Here is a 22,128-nt window from a genome sequence, read left to right as displayed (position 1 = left end):
CCACCTCCCGTAAGTGGCCACCTAGGCTGGACATTTTGGGTGGTCGCGTACGGGAGGTTTGACTGTAGTACCACTTGGTTCATTTCAAATATGTGCCTTCATTTGGTTAAAAGAACAACAAAACAAAATCGATCCTTTCTACGCCAAGGATGGCACGATGCAGGGAAGGGGTTGGTGCGAGTATTATAACAAACCTTACCCTTATAGTGATCAGTATCAAATTTCTCCTTGTAATATCAATGCTTATTCATCCTCTACGGTCATGAGAATTAGGGATATGATCACCCAAGTTGAATTTTATGATATTTTAATCACTTCTACCCAGTACATTTACAAGAAAAGTATGGGGACAAGAAAGGAGAATTTGTTTTTTGATATTAAAAGTTAAATGGTTAAAACAATGGTAGTTATACTTAGCCAAGCGATTAAGCTTGCTCTACGGTAGCTTTTTATGTATGCGTATGAAACAGCCCTACGGTTGGTCAATGTAACGCATAAAAGAGTCAATAGTCATAACACTGTTAAATCCCCGACCTCTTCTTTCTGAAGAACAACACATTTTCTAGCTGCATCATAGGAAACTCCACGCAGACTGCCAGCACAAACGCAGCTGCATAGGACATCGCCACCGCCGACACGAAGTAGAAACACTACAAATAATAAGAGACGAGAATAGTAATAAGTATTCGACATTCACTGGATAATCGATTTACTAAAAAGCCTTTTCCGTCGGACGGGTCCATACACCATTTGACACCATTCGAGTTATGTATTATTTTAAATGTAAGGGGACCCCTGTAATTGGCTCTTGCTGAAGTGGCTCCCCTGTCTGAATATCTTCTGTGTATCTCTTTCAAGGCAAAGCTCAATAAAAAAAAAAAAAAATGCCTGCATGAAGAATCACCTTTCATACGCCGATTGTGACAACATCTACAAAGTCTAAGATGTAAGAGATACCTCACCTGGTTAAGAGCAACCAAAGAGATAGAAACGTACTGATAAGTACGTCGTTCTTAGTTGTTTAATTAACCGTTAATCGAAGTGGAATTGCGTATAGGTGGATGTCCACAACGATTCGCCGACATTGACGTGAATAGTTACCCAGCTCCAATTAGTCACTTTATTTCGAAAAAAAAATGGAGAAAAGCTAGCGCGCGAAATGTAGGCAACGCCGTGATCAACAGCAAATAATATCCAGAGTGTTGAGATACCAATTAGCGCGAGTGTAAAACATTATCCACTCCTTTGGCATATTAATTAACGCAAGGATAAAAGCCTTTACTCTGTAGTGAAAACGGAAGCACCAGCATTAAAGCGGTGAAAGAACTAATCACAACGACAAAAAATGTCTAAGCCACAGCTCTAAACAAGACTTGAGCCAGGTAATGTGCGACTGTAAGACGACATCAACTATGATTACTCGTCAGTAAACAATAAATCAGTGGACTCTGTTTTTCGCGAGCTCTGACTGGCTGCTCAAACTCCGGACAGTATTTTGTTGTTCACCTCCCAGCATTGTTCTGGATTTCCCGCGCAAATTTTCCTGCCAATTTGTCAAAAATAAAGTGACTAATAGGGCCTGGTTATCGTTTGGTTTGGTAGTAAATGTCTACCACTATCCGCCTCCATATTTTACTATTAACAGACGTAAATGAACTTACAAAAAGATTGTCGGTATACTCTACGGTGTGGTGGAAGGATCCAAAGAAAACGGAAAGAACCAGCGGGTGTACTAGATAAGCACTGTACGTCAAACGGCTTAGAGGAATCCAGTAAGACGCAGATAGAAACTTGTTCACCAGACCTATAACACAAACATCAAAGATGCATATTAAGTTCTTATACTGATACAAAGCAAAGTGAAGCAAAAACATAGCAAATGGGAGAATGATGTATTAATCAGTAAATAACACAGGCATACTCGGAAAAAAATAGTAATCGGAAGGTCTTAGGTTCGAGTCCTGAAAGAAGCACTCGGATTTTTTTTCCCGGAGTATGCCTGTGCCATTTACTGATTAATGCATCATTCTCATTTATTCACCAGGCATAAAATATTCCATCACATTATTCCCACAGCAAATGTGATTTTATTTTTTCGCCATTCCATTCAAAAACCAATAAACAAAAATGTATTCACTCACTTCCATATCCTTTGTTGCAAGCATAGATGACCCAAGCAAGCGCCAGACCCCAAACAAAGCGAGAGAAGGTGCCGTACATGATGTTCTCGGCCTTGTTAAACGGTCTGCCGCCTTCTTTAGTGACTGTGTAAATACCATACACGATAGTGACAGCCAGACCAGTGGCTACAAACCAGCCCACCACACAAACGATCTGTCTTGGTATTCTTCTCTGGGAAAAATGCAAAACTTAAATGTTAGTAGGCAATCTAATTCGGTTTCGTATGAGCACTAAGAAAAATTCTGCGCCCCCCGAAGGAAATCGCAGCCATGCTGATCTACTGGGTGACCGGTGGTGGCTTCGTGGTATTTACTAGGAGAGACATACGACAGCAAATTGCATGCTGGATCAGTAATGTCAAACAGAATGTTAGGTGGTGTAGATTTGATGCAGTTTTATCTTGCTCTACACGCAACGTAAAAACGAACCGGTACAGCAAAAAATGACCGAAACGGAGGTTTCATATAACGATGGCTGGACAACTTCATAGCAAGTAGCTGCAAGTCACTATAAAGCAGCGTTTTTACGCGTTTATATATAGAAAAAGAAAAGTTGGGCTGTCCACAGCATTACTTTTCGTTCATTTATTCGTTCACTCATCTATTGTCGCTATTACTTTTTTACAGCGCAGCGAGTGAGACACGAGGGCAGAGGGCAAAAAAAAAAAAAACTACCTTAGTTCCCACTCTTAGCCCTCTTACATGTAAGGACGGTGCCTTCTTTTGTCACTGCGCATACGTTATGCGCACCTCGAGATACCCGGATTTACTATGGGTGATGCCTACTAATTCAGAGATATTTTGCCCCGTTTAAAACTATGCAGAGAAAGCTGAACTTAGCAAATGCTCTTGATATCCAAAAAGAAAATTGAGGGTAACCAGGCATTTTTTCAGAGATAATAAAGTTTCCGCTTTTTAGAATAACTGTTGTTTGATTATCCCTTAAAAAACGCCCCGCTACCCCCAATTTTCTAACTGGATTCAAGTAACCCATACTAAGATCTACTTTTTCCCGCATAGTCATAAACTGTCCAAAAAATTGTTCTGTATAAGGAGGCACCGTCCATAATCATGCCGATGTTATGAGAATACAGAGCAGAAGGTTTGTGACCAGACTACGAAGAACAAGCTGAACGCATTCGTCCGCCGTGGATTCATTTGTTTTCTATCCACGATTCATTTGTGGATGGAAAACTTTTATCCCGGGCCCAATTTCAAATAAAAATGAAAACAAGAATAAATCCGTTTCTCAAAACCGTTTTTTCACATCTACTCACCAATAGGCTTTTGCCAGGTGCAGTGTTTTCAACGTGGATCACATAACCAAGAGCTATACCCACGAGATACGGAGCGATGCGGCAATACGGCTTGATATACACCAGGTCGGTATAGCTGCCTCGGTTAGGATCTTGTTTAAACCTGAGACGAGATTTCTAAACTGTCAGTTAATTAACTCACAACTCTATGAAGCGTTCGCTTCGGGCGAAATGGCAATTAGCAATGACAGCAAGATGGAAGCCATGCCCGCTAATTATAGCTGACCGTCTAAATGACTCGACAGAAGTTTTCTTTACAATTCGTGAACTTGCGCATAAGGACGACTGAGGAAAGAGGGCGGCAAACTACACTTGTGTGGCCAACGTGACACTTGACTATGAGCACATTTTGACACGATCTGCGCCTTAAAGTGTCGTTCTGTCATCGTTTACGACATGAAAATAACGAAAATTGGGCAGTTACAGGTCAGAAATCGTGTAGACTTAGGTGTCACGCTGGTCACACAAGCACAATTTGCCATCCTCTTCCTTCCACGTAAACCCACTAAGCTAGTATTAAAACAACGCTGTCAGCGATTACTTCTTCCAGAACACGTGATTTCTAGTGGAGGAGGGTCCAGGACTTGATAGCGTACTACGTTGCATTTGATTGGTGATTTTTCTTCGTAGCACCCCAAATAAAAAACAGGCGAACGAGCTCTAAACACCCTCAAACGTTTCTCCATCGTATTTCCCCCTTCTATTTTGTGTGAAATCCCTGGCAACTTCGATAACAACCTAGAGCCTATCAACACGGCTCCCTTCTCACCAAAATAAAAACGTGCAAAGTCTATACATCAATCTCACGTACATGTTATCGCATAGTAAACTATTACCTTTTATTCCTCAGAAAAAAGGAAATTTCTCTCCGCCATGGCCGAGACTCAAACTACAGCAGTAATTGATCGAGCGACAACCGGACGTCTGGGGTGAGAGACCGTGACGATTAAAAAAAAAAAAGCAATTTCTTGAAACGGCGGTCACCCTACTGCGTGAAGGCCGCTTTAAGAAATAAAATTAGCATGTCCTTGTAAACTGACCTTGATTCATAAAGGAACGACCTTCGCTTCAGGCCGTATTAAACTCCAGCTTGCGACGGGTCGACTTAAGTACAAAGGAATAAGTGAACTCACCCGGTTTCAATTGCTTCAGCTTCAAGTACATCTGTGTTGTAAACACCAATTATTACGCCAGTGACAACAAGTGAAATTTGAAGAAGGCCGCCGACACCTATAGCGAGTCCTTTCCACTTGAATCTGATGATTAATACAAATCAAACCAATAAACACTTTTATTATATCTCTCAGTCAGTAAGCGAAGTGCGATTGGTCAATTTTGGGGGCCGTATTTCACTGTGAGCCTTGCTTTAAAAAGTTGTTCCTTTCCCGCGCGTCCGATTAACCTCAAAGATACATTAAATATCTTACTAACCTCGCTTCCTCGGTCCGTACAGTAAGTTACACATCCTCGCTTTTTTCCCGTTGATATATTGCCCAAGCGCGAATTAGCGAGCAAAAAACTCGGTCCGTAACTTACAAGAACGAACCTCGAACTCGGTTAGTAAGAGGTATGTATTTAGCTCGTATACAATTAGAGATATTAAGGGGATGTCACCACCAGCAGTCCGGCGGGAGGGCAGTAGTGGATAAACTGTCATACGGTAAGGCTTCACCTGAAGGTTTCAACACCTCACCCTTCCACTTCATTTGTACATGTCCATACTTTTACCGAAATGATACACCTTTCAAATACATGAAACCAAAATTGTAACCCTTTCGTATACCTAAAAGAATATGCTACTAACATCAGGACTAATCACGCGTATCTTTTTCTTGCAATTTGACCCATAACGTCTGCTAGGTTTTGCTAAACTTTGTTATACTTGTATGACACTGATCGACACGGACACCCTTTAAATCAGAGTTTGACTTCACAGTTAGGAGTTTTTCCAATTGTTGAGTCACTACCCTGTGAGGTGATAAAGGCACCCCACTTCAGTGGCGCCTAATACACCACCCCCAACCTCCCTGCGGGTGATAACCCCTCCCGAGAGGTTGCAGTAGCATGTAGCAACTGAGGAACTGAGGAGCATTATAACTAGAGTAACAATGCTCTCCCCTGCCCACATCCCCTTCGTTCCCCTACTCCTGCCACTTGCTCGCCCCTGCGCCCAAGTACGTAAGAGTTCTGCCCTCAGGGCTTTGTTAGTTACGGGAAAATTAAGGACTATGATTTCACGGACTAATCTCGTATTTTCGTCAGAGGATAGTTGAGGGATTGTGGTTCCCAGCAACTGCATTGAACTTTTACTGTTTCCCGCGTTTTCCCGCACTTGGCGCCAGTTTCACACATTTGCTTCGAATTCCGATTGGCTGGTTGTGTCGTTTACATCTGTTGCGATTCGCCAAAGTAATTACTTTGGATTGGGTTTTACGACACTCAATTGAAAACGGTTCTAAAGATCTGTCTCGTTCAAGTTTTACCACCAAAGATCAAAGGAAGCAATTTAAAGGCAACTATAATTTGAGACGTCTTACCTGTAAATGGCGAAAAGCAGTAGAGGGCTGATAACATAAAACTGCATGTCATTAGCAAGATACCAGGACCACCCAAGGCACTGAAAAAGGATACCAAATTATGACAATTTGAGGAAACGTTATTTAAGGGGGCCCTCTGGTTGAAAACCATCAATAAAATAGGTCATTACTAAAATAGTCATAGCATCCCCCCCATTTGTGGTAGACTGCTGAAATTTGGTATGAAGCAAGTGTTTGACTCTATGTACCAACTTGTGAGTGAACTTGACCATATTTGTGTATTCTTAGTTAATTATTAACAACAACAAAGATTATATCAATTTTCAAGCTGTCTTCTGCCTCCTCAAATAAAAAGAACAAAATACATCTAATTGAGCTGGTTTTAAGCCTCATTGATCTAATTAAGAAACACTACAAACCTATTGAGCGAAATCGGGTTTCGACTATTTGTGTCACCATGGCAACCAAAGCACTTGAAATAAAAATCAACTTGTCAAATCTCCAGTTATTTTTAGTGAAATGGAATTTGGCTCAATAGGTTTATAGTATGTCATGTCAAAAATATTTGTGCCAAATTTGGTGATGTCTGCACAAATACAACTTGAAAAATTTAAGGGGGCAGCCAAAAATGCACGAAAAATGCATATTTTCAGAAAATGCAATTTAAAGTAATTAATGCCTAGAAACATGACTTCAAGTTAGTTTTCCACAACATAACACAATATGTTGGCAAAAATGTGTTCAAATGGATATGTTCAAAGTCTTGTCTTGTTCTACTTTGCCTTTTTCTTCCTTTTGGGTTCATTGCAGGGTCCAAGTTCATTGAAAGCCCCAGCTGCATACGTAACATCCTCGCGATGGATCCTTAGGTCTTCATCACGCTGTTTGGCTTGTCTCCGAGCAACTCTGTATTTCTTGTGCAAATCTTGCACTCTCTTCTCTGCCTGCTTAACTCTCTCTGAATCCCTTCTCCTTGCTTCTTTCTTGGCACTCTCACCCACACTTAGCCCAACCTTGCCCATGATAGCATGCTTTGCGGAGGCACCACCACTGAAATGTAAGGCAGCTGAAGAAGCAGCCAACTGCACTCTCCTATTCCCATGCCACTTGTGTTTTGGACATTTGTTCCAGACCAGTGAGTTGATGGACTCATTAGCATTCTGGGTATATCCAGGCAAACATCTGGCAAGCAGAGCAGAATCTGTAAGCCGGTCATAAATCTTGATGAGATGTTCCTTGAACACGCTGTCAAGATGGTATGGCTTGTCGGGGCAAGGTAGCCCTTTCTTGTATTTACACCATGAATTTGATGGACAATACTTGTGTCTTTCTTTATCTGGCAGTTTTAGGCAGTGAAACAATCCTGCAAGAATTGCAGTCTTCATAAGTTGCACAGCCTGGTCCCTCTCTTCAGTAGTTGTGATGTCTTTCTTTACATTGTTGCGAATTGCCTTGCCATAATACTTTTTCAGTTTTTCTATGGCAGCCTTCGTCAGTCTTCCATTCCTCCCCTTCATTGGCTTTCCATCATCTAATTTGACTGAGGATTTTTGAAACTCATACAGAGCTTTTCCAAGCCTCTTTTGGACATGGCCAATACAGTCAAGTTTCATGACCCTGTCACAACCTGCAGTTCCAGCCAGATGATCCTCTTCCCACTTCTTGAAATTCTCTGAACTTTTCCAGTTGACATATTCTTTGTCAGTACTTTGGAGGTTTTCATAATGGTGGCAAGTGTCACAGGCACCATAAATGCTCCAAACTGCATTATAGGCCTTTGAGTCTCCATCTGAAATCATCCATGTGTATCTGATGAAATCACACTCACTTCTTCCCCACAGCCTTTTCGCACATTCCATCTCCATACTTGGGCTGGATCCTTTGTAAGAGCCTTTACACTGATGGGTCTGGAACCAATCTTCAAATTGCTCTTCAGTCAAACTTGCTTTCTTTTGTACACACAAGCCACAGGTTTTGGAAATAACTTCCAGGTCAAGTACCTTGCCAGTTGCAGCCGAAATAACAAATCCAACACAATGATTGGCAGTGTAACCTCGTTTTGACCATGAGCCATCAAAACTTACTGGAATACTAATTACTGTTTGGTCATCAGCATCAGTGATGCCTTCTTCTTCTATTGCCTACTTTCTTGCCTCAGCTTTGTTTAGCGCTAATTGTTCCTGTACTACCTCCTCTTGAGCCTTGCTTAGTGCCTCTTCATGGTCATACCAGGTTGAAAGTGACATACTGAATGGCATGTTGAGCATTTCACACAGTTTAGAAATACCTTCTTTTCCAACTCCCATCTCAAAAGCACCATAAACTATCCGCCTATTCAAATCTTTGCCTTGAATTGTCCTTGGGATGGTGTCGTTGGAGGGATGATCACCAGTGCCGAGGAACTCTGTCATGCCACAGTCACACTAGACAAAGATTGAGTTGCTCATCCCCATTCTGTTCACTGTGCTATCTAATACTTCAATTTCACCTACAAGGTAAATTAAAGGAGATAATTTATCATTTTCTTGTTTAAACCTTCATAATTAGTGGATTACAAATTCATTTTCACGTTTTGCTTCCTAACTATAACATTATGTAGAAATTTCTACAAGCTCACCTGAGGCACATGGTGTATGAGTGTGAATTCTCTTCACAAATTTTCTTAAACTTTCCATCGATACCAGGCGATATCCTTGAGCAGTTTCTAAGTCCTCCAGTATACTTTCATCCGAGGAAGAGGCATCAGCTACACAAGCGCCAAGTTTTAGAGAAGAAGCCGGCACTGTTGGTGGTGGAATCATTTCGCTCACCACATCATCTTCACCAACAAACGTGATGTTCACATTTCGCTCTCTCGTAGCGTTTCTCGCTGTTTTTGCTTGTTTTTGAACACCTTTAAATCCTTTTCGCCTCTTTGGTTTACCTTTCTTCAAAACAGACTGTTTTTTCCCTAGCTTCGGCATAATTTACCTTGTTTTGAACGACATAAAATTAAAATACTGTATATAAACTGTAAACTGACACACGCGAGCGGAAAATGGCGACCTTGTTTGAGATTGCTAGTGCTTTGCATCCAGGCCTCCAAAATGACATCCAGGAATCTGGAATGAACTACAGGATGTAGGGGACCTCAGGACTATGGGATTGAGTGTTGCTTTTACATTTTAAGACTAGAAGATTGGGGAAAAAGCTATTGTTTACAATAGGTTACCATGGCAACGGAAAACAAACTTCAAAACAACTGCGTTTTTTACTCCGCAAGAGAATTTATGTAAAAATCAAAAGCATATTCCAAATCTAAATAGATTTAGTAGATATTACTCTAAAAGAAAAAATTCTCAAAAATTTTTCAAATTTTCGAAATTTCAACCAGAGGGCCCCCTGTGTACTGTATTTGGTTATTTGACTGTTTTACTGCCATTATTGGCCATTCCATTTAAGAAATTAGGCCTTTACAGCGTATCTTTCTTGACAAAATGTAACGGCACACATTCGTGTTTATTTCCTTCATTTGGAAATCTTGCCTTTCCTTTCACGTTAACTTCCTTTCCTACGGAATTTGTTCCTTTGAATTCAAGTTACTTAAGGTGGCTGGCACCGGTTTCCTTCACTTCCCAGCACTTACACTTCGAGGGATCAATACAACCAATCTTTATCGGTTGACACAACAATAATGGCCAACAACAAGCCACCACAAATTTTTGACAATCAAGGTGGCTATGCACCACTTTCAGAGAACTTATTTTTAAACGTTGCAGAAAGTTGTATCTGAACATTTGGACTACAGTTCCATAATAGGAAATGGGGGTCACCGAGCGCTTTTCTGAGTTATATTCAACAAACGTTAAAATCAGGGGGTGGTTTTAACAGGTTATATACTGTTGCTAGGGTTACCTGTTATGTCGAGAAAATGACCATAACTTGTTCACCAATGTAAAGGCCTATCTTTGATATCTTTGATATTGATCATATCATTGTTGTATCACCTAAGCTACGCTCTGCGATTGGTTAACAAAACTCGCGTCACTTTCTCAACCAATGGGAATCCAAACCAAAACCAATCGTGTTTTCGCCGCACGCATTTTCCCGCGCTTGGCGCAAGTTTCATGTATTTGCTTCGAATTCTGATTGGCTCCTTGTGTTGTTTACACCTGTTGCGATTGGCCAAAGTAACTACTTTGGCATTGGTTTTACGACACTCAATTGGAAACCGGTCTAAAGAGTGGTAGTATTGATCCGTCAAGATATAAATACAGGAAAGTGATGGAAACCAGGTCCATGATAATGGGAGGTAACTATGTCTATAATCCAGTGAGCGCCTCAAAGCAAATGTTGTCCTCACCTCCTTGATCAACTGATTAGGGTGAAAATTATTAATATATAGCAGATTTGTCCACCAATACTGATCGCAAGGGGTGCGCAACTGGTTGCCAAACCAAAGAGGCCCATCACCAAGAAATGCGAACAAATTGGAGTAAAACAAGATGACGAACATGTAACTTGGGGTCAACCTGCAAAGCAGAAAGCATTTATCATTAAAGGGCATTTTATAAATAGCTATTAATGCAAGTTTACAGCACTTAAAGTACCTCCAAAATCGATGAAAGTAGAACTGGGCCAAAGGTAGTTTGCCATCATTCTTTTCCATGCGACGGAAGCCGAGGTAAGCCACAAGTAAACCACTGCGAAAAATAAATAATGGTGATTGAACTGAGTGGAGTGCCATTTGGTCTGAAGTCATACGCGTGATTTCAAAATCGAACGAGCGCGCATTGAAATCACGAGTATGATTTCAGACCAAAATTACACGACACGAAGTTCAATTACCACTTTATTACACCCATTTTGAAATCACACAGTTTGTTTGCCAGTATTGATATTTATTTATCCACTTCAAGAAACGGCAAAAAAAAAACGCAGTTATCTAGAAAGGCTAACCCAATATTTAGCTTCGGGTAACTCGTTGTCAACTAGGTCTCGTTTTAGTCAGCTCATATTTGTAATATCAATTGTAAAACGAGATTGAGCAAAAGGGGGAAACGTTCACCAACTTGCTTACAGATTTGAGCTTCAGTAATCAGAATAGTAGCCATCAGTGGTATACACAACTATAGAACAATTGGAGGCATACATGGAAAAAGAAAACAAAACACCGACGCTATAATGAACACAGCGCTTATACCTGGTACTCTGTCTAACTCCGTTTTTCTTACCAAATATGTACATTTATGTTAAAATATGTCCCGCAACTAAAATATTCTTCCAGATGAAAAATGCAAAAATGGCAATATTACGGCAGCTCAACGAACAGTAATTGAAGTGCTTGGGGCAAATTCTTCGTATGTATCTTGGTAAGATGGCGAAAACCTCTTTATGGTTGCTTTCTTGCTCAGAGAATTCATTTCATATCTCCCCCCTCCAAAGGTTGTACAGGAGAAGACGTTATAAGTCAAATATTTGAGTTATTTGGGTAGTTGTGACAAAAATACATCAAAGTGCGCCTCTTAAGATATCTCATATCACAAAACGAAGCGCAAAGCAGCGGATAAAACATCGGGGAAACGTTTCCTGAAGGAATCGAAGGCCACGTATAAAACGTCCAGACAATAAGAGCATAAACAACAACAAAAAAAAAACCGATCTGAACAGCACTGTAAGTTGGTTATGTCCCAAGTCGGCCTGTCAATTACTGCTTGGTGATAATGAACCGAGCGCAGCTAAAGGAAAGTAGTTAGGAATACAGCGTATAACTACCGTATCAACTAGTTTTTGAGACAATTATTTTACAACTGGTCTACATGCTGAAAATGATGTACTACTCGGTCACTGACACCGACACTGACACTGACACTCGACAAAACGAAATTCCGAGTGCTCCTATCAGGATGTTGAACCTAAGACCTTCCGATTACTAGTTCAGATGCTCTACCACTGAGCTACAGGAGACTCGTGGGAGCTAAGGCCATTAAACTAGGTTCATAGGACTACCATCCCGCATACTGCTAGGATTGGAATATCAATGTCTGGCAAATGAAATAAAAGTGATGGTATAATTTTAAACCTGATGAATGAATCTTATGTTGTACTAAAAGAAATATTAGGAGACCTCTGATAGAAATAACCATGCTGACTTTTGGTGTAAATACAGCTGTAGTTACAAAGACTGAATGATAAACATATTGGATGCAGTACCTTAAGAAGAAGAAGCTATCCACGGAGAAGAAGGCACTGTTCACAGCCTCAAAAGAAAACCTGTGGGCAATCTTAATGACTATAGCAAAGTCACCTGTGAAACAAAAATATTAAAAACACCAATCAGGTCAAGAACTGTTACTAGCTTAGCCACTGGACTACAGTTATACAAGCGCTTGGTTTTATCAAAAGAGTTAACAAGGTACTTTGACCACCACAAGGAGATCGAGTGCTGACATTTCGAGCCTTAACTCTTCGTCAGAGCGAATTTTGCGAAGGGCTAACCTTCGAAACGTCAGCACTCGAATGTCTTTACGGTGGTCAAATAAATTAACTTGAGTGATTAACTATGTTGATAAAACCAAACATTCGTTTTTTAGCTCTCCACCGACACAGTACATCACCACAGTTTCTTTTTCGCCTGGGGTACGGCACACTTTAAGACGGTCTTCTTAATCGGCGACAGACCGGCAGCCGGACCTAGAGTGGGTCAAAGTCCCATAGATTTTTGCTTCCCCAACGATGACGGGTTTCTCTTCAATAGCGTTAGGGTAAAACTTGCGAGACGGAGATCAGAACGCTTTTGGCAACAGACGAAACCAGCGCACCACTATCTGTCCTATTAAGGGTATTGAACAGTACGTGGATGTTGTACGGCCACTGAATATTGACCTCACTCTTGGTTACAGTATCTCTTTCGATTAACGACACCCAAAAATTAAGGGCATCCAGGATTGGCCTTTCACCTCTACCACTACCGAAGCCCGCTTGAAAACATAGGGAGACGCGCCCCATGGTTTCAGATCTGGTTGCGCAGTCACTCTTGCCCTTACGAGAGCATAACGTTCTGAAATTATGGATCACGTCGGGTGGAACCGACGTCAAGCTACCCATCTCTACTGCCAGCAGCTAAATCCAAAAATCTAAATCCATCGGGTGCTTCGGAAAGACTGGCATCAAGTCAGATTTCAGACGGTACTCTTCCTTGGCAGGATATCGACATAATTATGTAGAAAAGAGAAAACTCCAAGACTATTATACAATAAATATACTTTCTTCTACTATCACCTTTCCTAGTCTCTTGAGTTTTGGGGTAAGAATTCTCAGTGGTTAATGATAATAATTGTCTTAAATGGATAAAGAGAAGGGCATACAAGAGCATAGCCAGGGATACATCCTATAGAAATGGTAAAGACAGTTAGGCTGGGGTAGTCCTGGTCAATATTTTTCTCATACCTTTTTTAAGTGGAGAACGAATTAGAGCGTTATAGAACACTACAAACGGTAGTTCCGTTTCAATTAAACTGGATCTGCATTCTTAATGTTTAATAACAGTTGTTTAGAAGTGTCATAATTTTATGACATCACTGGAAAGAGCCCAACCATTCAATTTTACCCTATATTAGTGACCATATTAATGGGATTCCACCGTACATGCATGTATAGCAGATGTGTCAATACCAGTGATATCAGCATGCAAAACTAAACTACAGGTACGACTGCTGCACTGTCAAACTTACTGATAAATCGGTACATCAAAAGCCAGAGATAAGTGTGGCCCAGAATCACCCACCACATACTGAGTACCCGCACTCCATACAAAGAGGTGATCGCACCAGGCGGAACAAAGCAGTCCATGATCCTACTGGTGTTGCGAACAATTGAAAAGCAGGCCAAAAATCTGACCAGAAAACCTGTAACAAGTATTCAGTAAAAGAATTAAAAAACAAGAGCACTGAACAATATTATTATTAGTAAAATAAATGTACATTTAGGTATGAACTTTTATAGTCAGTTCAAAAAGTATTAATTTATTAGGCCACTGATACCAAGAAAGAAACTGTTAGTGGTGCCATTTACATGTAACCAAAACTTTTACATTAGGTGCTATGCCTGGTGTGATGTTTATTTGGGGTAGGCACTCACAAACACCTCCTGGATGTCATGAATGAGCAGCATTTTGAATTTAATGTGCTACTTTGATCAAATTTTTACCTCTCGAATTTTAAGGTTTATCACATAGAATTCTACAAAAGATTAAAAACGCTGTTTACCCTTTCTAAATATCTGCATTGGTTCCGGAGATATTTAAGTTTGAAAAATGTATAAAATATGTAAATGAGATGACTGATGACGTCATATTCTCAACTCAATATAACATCAAGTATATAAATAGAGCTATCTCAGTCAATTTACAGCAGAGACCATTGAAACCTGGCAGGCTAATAGTTCTAAAGGCAATACACTTACGGCTATAAAAAATTCGGTTCCCATGGCAACTCACTTTTTTCCAGTCCCCTCCAACCTGATTTCAATATTTCAGTGACTTTCAGCTTGAAAACCATTTAACAAGGCCACGAACCCGACCTTACAAATTTATACGCTTGCTGGATCATGCAGATGAGGCACCATTGGGAAATATCAAAATAGAACGCCAAAGGTGGCCAGCAAAGCATTAAGTATCAGGGAGGACTGGAACCCAGTATGTTGCCATGGTAACAAAACTGATAAGCTCATATTATGAAGCGCACTCGGAACAATGTATAACTGCAAAGAAACAAGCATTTCTGATACAAATTGGCTGAGATATCTTTTTTCATAATATTTGATCAAAATTCGGTTGAGTTAATGACGTCATCAATTGGCTAATAATTTTGCATATTTTAAAAACTTGAATATCTCGGGAACAAAAAGAGATATTTGAAAATAGTAAATAGCATTCTCCTGCACGTACAGACTACTCGTTTAAGTTTTAAAATGGCTCAGATTAGAAAGACGCGAATTTCGTCGTAGTAGCACTTTAAAGACATGACCACTTAGAAATTTTTCCCCAAAAACTTATCACAACAACATGAATCATTTCCCTTCTTGCCAACACATCGAAAAGTCAAAAGCAAATCCAGATCGAGTACAGTAGGGTACACTTTGTTACTGACGGATGCATCACTTTTATGGGAGCGGTCTCATTAGTATTCTTCCCTTTCTATGTGGCACTTGTTCTAGAAAGGCATTAATCAGGGAATTAGTTTTTCAAGTGCAAAATGTAACTTAGCTTCTCTGTCTGGCAACTGTTAAGAAATCACCGGAATATATTCAAAACTTCTTCAGAAATCCAGAATCTTGCACATTTGACTGACAGAAATAGTTGACAGGTATAACCTTGCCTGACTCGTTTTAGTCACTGGAGTTCTCCCTAACAATTAATTACCCACTATGTACAGGGATACAATTCACTTAACAAATGACTGTACAGTTATGACACTGTACCTCTCTCTTCCAGACTGGGCTGTTTGAACTGAACTTGAGAAGATGAACTTGAGCTAGTATTGAAACCATTTCTCTGAATTAATGGTGAAGACTCTCCATTCAATAGGTCTCTTTCTTCTGATGGAGGATGTCTTTCTTGTTGGGATTCTGACACAACCCAAAACACCCATGACCCCTGAACCACACAGAGATCAATAAACGTCCCAGCAAGACACAAGCCTGCTATGATGATGCAGATGACACTACAACAGGAACAACAACAGCAATAACAAAAACATTATATATACGAACATTATTGTGATCATAATTAAACATTAACTACAAACACTGGTCAATTTATATTTAAAGATACCGGTGAGCTGAACCCATTGTTTTTAACAGTGTGTGGCTTATGTAGGGAGGGCAGGAGATGGGAAATTTGCCATAATAATTTTATACTTGCTTGGATTTCAGGATTCTTGACTCAAGAGTGCACTTTCAAAAGTCACTTTTAAAACCGAACAGAAAGAAAGGCCTAATTTGACTCAATTAGCACATACTCTTTCATCTGGATATCAAAATAGTGGTGGTAGTTGATGGTCATCAAGATCGACCCAGAACCTGACATATGTCACTTTCTAGAAAATTCAACTGCATAATCATTAATAGAATCAAGTTGTAACAGCATTTACAAGTAATCAGTATAATTGACCTCTAACTGTTTATAAATTATACACCGGTCAAGACTCCCTTCGAGTGTTATCAACAAAGTAACTTGCTTGGTGAAAATCTTTGTACTAAGATCTTCAAAGATCCTTGAAGATCTCCATGAGGATCTTTTAGGATCTTACTGTGGATCTAAGGGCTATGCTAATTGCATCAAGTCTTACATTTGAAAACAACTTACAGTGTCATGATGGGGCCGGTAGTCCACTTGGATCGATGAGCACAGTGAACAGGAAAATCTTGGCCAGGTTTGTAAGCAAAAATGTCTGGCAGACTAAAGTTCTTGTGTATATAGTTGTATATAACCTTGTGTAGCTCCTGTGATAAAACTAAGTTTGAATTAAGCAATTAAAAATCAGAAAATATAATTATGTTGCAAATTTGTAGAATGATGCACATTCAACATTAATCTTTCAAGAGACTTTAAAAAAGGAGGTATACATACGATCATAATGTTGAATAATGTCCGTGAATGCAAATGCCACATCCCTTTCAGAACAGACGGCCGGTACACATACACCCCACTCTAAGGGAACTGGTTGAGCCTGAATACAGCAAATAACATAAAAAAAAATGTGAGGGCTAATTCCTAACAACCTGAGATGTTCTTGAATACTGCTACACTCAGTCAGTACTCTGTCATCTGTTTAGAAAATTACATGCCACTTGCTCAATACACTTGCCCATCAGTATAAAAACAGTAATCCAACTGGAGTGTACACACAACTTTTTAATTGCCCTTGTCATAATCATAATATTACAACTTTTGCTCTGTGGCCTCCTTTTTCAAGGGTAATGATAATTAAATTTATATACTTTATAAAGGGCTTTTACATTTCATTGATCAATAGCACTTTGTTGATGGTGGCTGGTGCATTGAGTTCCAGCACTTAATACACTTCAAATGCTGGATCTTTGCTAGCAATCTTCATCAGTTGACACAACAATGGTGGCCTCAGACAAATGCCTAATCATTGGTGAGCAAATTATGGTAGTTGTCTTGACTTATAGGTTATTGTAGCAACAATATAACTTGTTAGTAAGATCCCTAATTTTAGAACTCAAAAATAAGCGATATTAACAAATCAAATACAAATTGGGATCATCAAGCTCATTTTTGAGTTTGCATGCCCCACTGGCATTGCTGAATCAATCTGAAGTAAGCCCCTGTTGCTGCTATGGTAACCTATAAAGTTAAAAAAAAAAATGACCATACCTGGTTAACCAACGTTTTGGCATTTGCATTGTTTGATACTATCATTGTAGTATCCACTAAAAAGAAGAGTGGTAGCTAGTACTTAATCATCAATCAAATTATAAGGGAGGAGAAGTGATAGAAACCATAATGAGACGCCTTACATGTTATTACATCAATCAGATTTCTAACCATAAATGCTGTACCATTTAAGAGAATTTATGTCTTTCTAAACATTCTGTTCTGTACATGTATGAAATTAATCAGTAATTTCTGGAAACTAAATTAACTTATACGTTCTCCAACACATTATACAATATCTCTGTACTCCTCCTTCATTTGGAAACTTGCATTACCTGTATCACAAATAAGTTTCCTTTCACACACTAAGATTTAAATTAATAGACCAATTTAAGTTGACTTAATTTTAAGTATACCCTGAATCCCATCAACGTAAGTGTTAAACTCCAATAATAAGATAATTTACCTGACCAGGGAAGTGTATGTTGACACTAGGAGCAACACAATAATGTGCAGAAGGAATATTCTGACACTGAGCATAGGACCCAAGCCAAACAAGATTTCCAGACAAAATTCCACTTTCTGGTTTTCCTGAAGCATCAGCATCTAGAAATATTAATTACAAAAGTAATTTCATCAGTTGGCCTTGTTTATTCTAGAAATTGTCTTTCAAGAGCCCCATGTAATAATATTATGAATGTTGAATGAAAGTTTAAACCATTTTAAATTTGATTCAACCAGCTTTCAACATTTTTTTTACAATCTCGTACTAAGAGTCCTCAGGCTCTTTGGCCAGCGGTTGGTCGCCAGGAGAGACTCTGGGTAATTCAAAAAAATTTAAATTTTTTGATTGGCTGCCTCATAACAGATTGCATTGTTTTACCGCAGAAATCCTGTGGTAATAAAATTCCAGTACTCTAAAGTCTCTCCCGGTGCCCAACCACTGACCAACAAGCAGGTTTGGGTACGAGATTTTATTTTTTACGCTTTCAACAATGTTTAACGACCTCTTCAAACTCACCTCTGACATTTGGTTCAACAAAGTGTTGAACGCATGTTGAAGCAAATGTCGAAACCATTTGTTTTCATTTGAAACGGCCCTTGAAAACCTGGCGTAGTCAATCGATACAAATCTCTATTGATTTATCTATCAATAAATCAATAAAATTTGGTAAATTTGATTTGATTTATATCGATTGTATCGATCAATTATTGATGACACACTCATTTCGTTTGTCATTATAATAACTTGATTTTTACAATCTGTGAGTGATGATCATCTTGCGCAAATAATTATACTGAAGACTTTGTATGGAAATATTTACGACCAGCTTTAGGAGTAAAAATACTGGAAATTTCTTAATAAAATGACAAACTTTGTTTCTACGGTGTACTGTTTGTCTGTTTGCTTCTTTTGTTGATTTGAAACCAGCTTAGCGAGTTATTGCTTCCTAGGTTTTCAACTCTTATGGCTATAAAGTTACTATGTTTTACTAGTCCTGTTTTTCTGTTTTTTGTTTCCAACTTGTTTGTTTTCATTTAGAGAAAACAAGACAAATTTTTGAAACTGCATGATAATACCTATTACGTTATGTTTGGGCAGAAATGCCACGAATAACAGGCAGAATTGGACTATAGGCCATCACCTTGTCAGGACTGGGTGTCTTAGGGGAGCACGGTAAGGGGGGCGGAGGGGGCTGGCAATTCAGCCCTTGACTATATTTTTACGAAGGGGACATTAGCTGGGCAAAATAACATAAGCTTACAAAATCTTAAACCACTAATACCAAAGTTCCGTATTCACGATATGTTCACACTTTCTCATTTATTTTCTCCCAATCTAGCAGTAGAGTTATATTTTCATGATGTTTTTTACTGGAACTGAATGGAGTTGAACAGAGCCAGTGTTGTTACTGCTAAAATAAAGGGTTGTAGAGTGTTTGTGTGAAAAAGTTCTCACATTTCTCATTTTTCTTATTTATAGATCAGTTTTTCTTTTGAATGTCGGATTTTGTTTCAGTTTCTCTCATCGGTAAATTAAAATACTTCATTTGTTGATTTTTCCCTGAATTCCCATTTATTCATGCGAAATAGCAGCAATGTTGGATTTCCAAAATAAATCGATAAAATCATGGAAAATCGACAATATCGATTTGACACACCAAATTAGTTTATCGATTGTCACCGACTTCCGTTATCAACCGGTAAAAATCAATTGATGGATACAGATTTTTATCGAGTGAAACTGGAACTTAACTACATTTACGTTTGACGTCATATCCTAAATCAGACTCTCCGCACGGCCGGAAGAGAGTGAACTTTTTACATGTAAATCACTTATTACTTTAATCAGAAAAAAGTTACACTTTCTAAACAATATGACAAAATCTGGCGTGAAATTGAACTACATCTCAAGATATTGAGATAAAGTAAAATAAAACTGAATACAAGCGTGGCCATACGTGAGACAACCAGCTACAAAGTTCTTCGCTTTACGCAATGATAATATTCGTGATTGCTACAGAAGATGTACAAAATTATAACTATTGGAATATCATGACATGCATAAATAAACAAAATCGTACTTACACGCTGCTAGTGCTAAAGACGAATTCAGAAGTTCAGAGAAGGCCATCTTACAGGCTTTGGAAATGTTTGGGAAAACATTCGGAATTGTACCATTGCCGACTCCCGGCCAAGGGAAACGATTCACCTTTGAATCTAAACCGATCAACTCGCGAATCCCGCTTTTAGGTAGCGATAACGTTGAATCGGCATTAAAAAGGAGAAAAATCGATAGAACAATTAACGTAGACATAGCAGATTCTCTGCAAGATTTCTCTTATGCACCGCGGACACCAGCGCTCAATGCAAATGGTGTAATCTAGCCCGGGATGAGCGAACTCACGAGTTATGGGCTGTCAACACTCTGCTACGTACTCTGCTTTGCTCTAGGGTAGGCACAGGGAGGAAGAGCATTCCATGAGCTTTCTATGAGCATCATTTTCATCCACGCTCCCCTCACCCCTTGGGAAAGAGATTTTTAACTCGTGTCCAGTTTTCCTCCATTTTTATACTGAAGAAAAATGCAGAGTCATACGTTACATCATTTTCCCATTTTACTCTGTACAGAGCCGGCTCTGTATGGCAGTAGACTCCCACGCAGTCCGATATCACCTCTTCTCCACAAAACACTAGCTACCAAGGCCAAATAGCCGGGTTTGGGGCCGTGACTTTCGGCCGCACACCAAGGACGAATGGGAACGAGGCTTTGCTGAGACAGTATTTGGGCCCTCGATATGGGCAAGGAAAAACGCCTAAGACGGCGACGTTCAATCGAGTGGCTTTGAGGTGTACTGGGTGAGGCATTCGAAGAGAATAGAACATCAAATTCAACGCGTAACATACGTTTTCTAATAGGGTCTACATGTTTCCGTGGTAAACTGTACTCGTCCCCCATACAGTACAAAAAGCCGGCAGCAAGGTTCACCTCGGCTATGTATTAATCGTCATAACTATTTTTAAACCTTTTATTCATATATCCTTTACATTTTTGTAAAATCGCTGATTTTAATTTATTATTATTATCGATTACTAGAGGAGGTTTCAATAAAGTAAAGCTGTTATTAAGTATCAGTATGTACTGTCATGTGCCCGTGTTACACATATGCAAGGTCATATGCCACTCGTGGTACTCATGTGGTGTTTTAGTCACGATCTTTTTATAGTTTTTAAACAGTAAAACTGACGCAATGGGTTCTTTCTGGCGTTCGCGCTCATTGATACTCTCGGCTTCTTTTTAGACTTGCCGACAAGTCCAGTTATAATTACTTGGGCTTCCCACAGGGAGACCAAGTTGAAAATTGCCCTTCTAGTCCATGGGCCAGAAAGTGAAACCCTCCCCCCATCTCGGGATTTTTGCAGACACGTATCATTTTAAACCTCTACCCAAGGGTATTCCAAAAATTGATGTTTGCACTTGATCGATTGGTGGGTGTGGCCTTACGGCGCCATTCTTTATTTTAATCAAAGTGTCACAGGGTACCCATCCCGGATTTTTACCAACAATCTTTTTAAAAGCTATTATCCATGGAATTAACACACAAAACTGCGCATACTTACTCTTCTCCATCCCCTCTGTTAGATGATACCCGAACTTTCACTTTTAAGCTTCAAAGTTGACTACTGCGCATGTCACAAAGTTCATTTAGCCTGTGCAAGGGGTATATGTGAAGCGATGCATACGAATTACTCATATTTCTTTGCTGTAAATAAAATAGAGCAGTTACGCATCTTTACGAGATTTAGTAGACTGCAACCTCTTCAGATTCACTGGAAACAATCAGTATGATTTGCTTGTCTCACAATGAAGTCACTGGCTGTGGTCCGCAACGTATTGACTTCTTACTGTTAGTCTTCATCAGGTGATGGGGTCGACTGGTTACGCGTCACGATCGTCAGCAGACCATTGTACTACAAGTAGTAAAAGTGATTAATGTTTGTCACCCAGTTTCTCCATGATAAATTTAAGAACAGATCCGCGCTTTCAAATACAGCATAAGACATGTTGCCGTAATCGAGACTGCTGTCATGTTCACTTTCGGGCGTGACCAAGGGGCTGGCTATTATATCTGCCAGTTCTTGAGGCATCAGATTGCCGGCAGTCCAGAAGATTTCAAGCTGTCCGTTAATATAAATGGTTCATCCATGCCCAT

At 39.6% G+C, this 22,128-nt stretch overlaps 3 protein-coding genes across 3 annotated transcripts; all 3 read right to left on the bottom strand.

Moving 5' to 3' along the window:
- Positions 1 to 290: 290 nt before the first annotated feature.
- LOC146460868 (nose resistant to fluoxetine protein 6-like) lies at positions 291 to 20,318 on the bottom strand. Its single transcript, XM_085087576.1, has 15 exons — positions 20,003 to 20,318; positions 17,880 to 18,019; positions 16,643 to 16,742; positions 16,379 to 16,526; positions 15,493 to 15,734; positions 13,746 to 13,919; positions 12,226 to 12,319; positions 10,623 to 10,715; positions 10,376 to 10,544; positions 6,034 to 6,113; positions 4,630 to 4,752; positions 3,458 to 3,599; positions 2,142 to 2,352; positions 1,662 to 1,804; positions 291 to 650 (listed from the first exon to the last, which is right to left on the bottom strand). The coding sequence occupies exons 1-15, from the start codon at positions 20,229 to 20,231 to the stop codon at positions 522 to 524; spliced, it is 2,217 nt and encodes a 738-aa protein (XP_084943702.1). The 5' UTR covers positions 20,232 to 20,318; the 3' UTR covers positions 291 to 521.
- On the bottom strand, positions 6,155 to 8,783 carry LOC146460870 (uncharacterized). The gene is made up of 2 exons (XM_085087670.1): positions 8,651 to 8,783; positions 6,155 to 8,521 (listed from the first exon to the last, which is right to left on the bottom strand). Exon 2 carries the CDS (start codon positions 7,896 to 7,898, stop codon positions 6,807 to 6,809), a length of 1,092 nt encoding a protein of 363 aa, XP_084943796.1. The 5' UTR covers positions 7,899 to 8,521; positions 8,651 to 8,783; the 3' UTR covers positions 6,155 to 6,806.
- Positions 8,528 to 8,996, bottom strand: LOC146460869 (uncharacterized). The gene has a single exon (XM_085087672.1). It carries the CDS (start codon positions 8,994 to 8,996, stop codon positions 8,625 to 8,627), a length of 372 nt encoding a protein of 123 aa, XP_084943798.1. The 3' UTR covers positions 8,528 to 8,624.
- Positions 20,319 to 22,128: the final 1,810 nt, after the last annotated feature.

This window comes from Pavona decussata, unplaced genomic scaffold, assembly GCF_977016875.1.
Source record: "Pavona decussata unplaced genomic scaffold, jaPavDecu1.1 SCAFFOLD_207, whole genome shotgun sequence".
Classification (NCBI taxonomy): domain Eukaryota; kingdom Metazoa; phylum Cnidaria; class Anthozoa; order Scleractinia; family Agariciidae; genus Pavona; species Pavona decussata.
The sequence above is the reverse complement of the archived record's forward strand: the minus strand, read 5'-3'. Positions and strand labels throughout refer to the sequence as shown.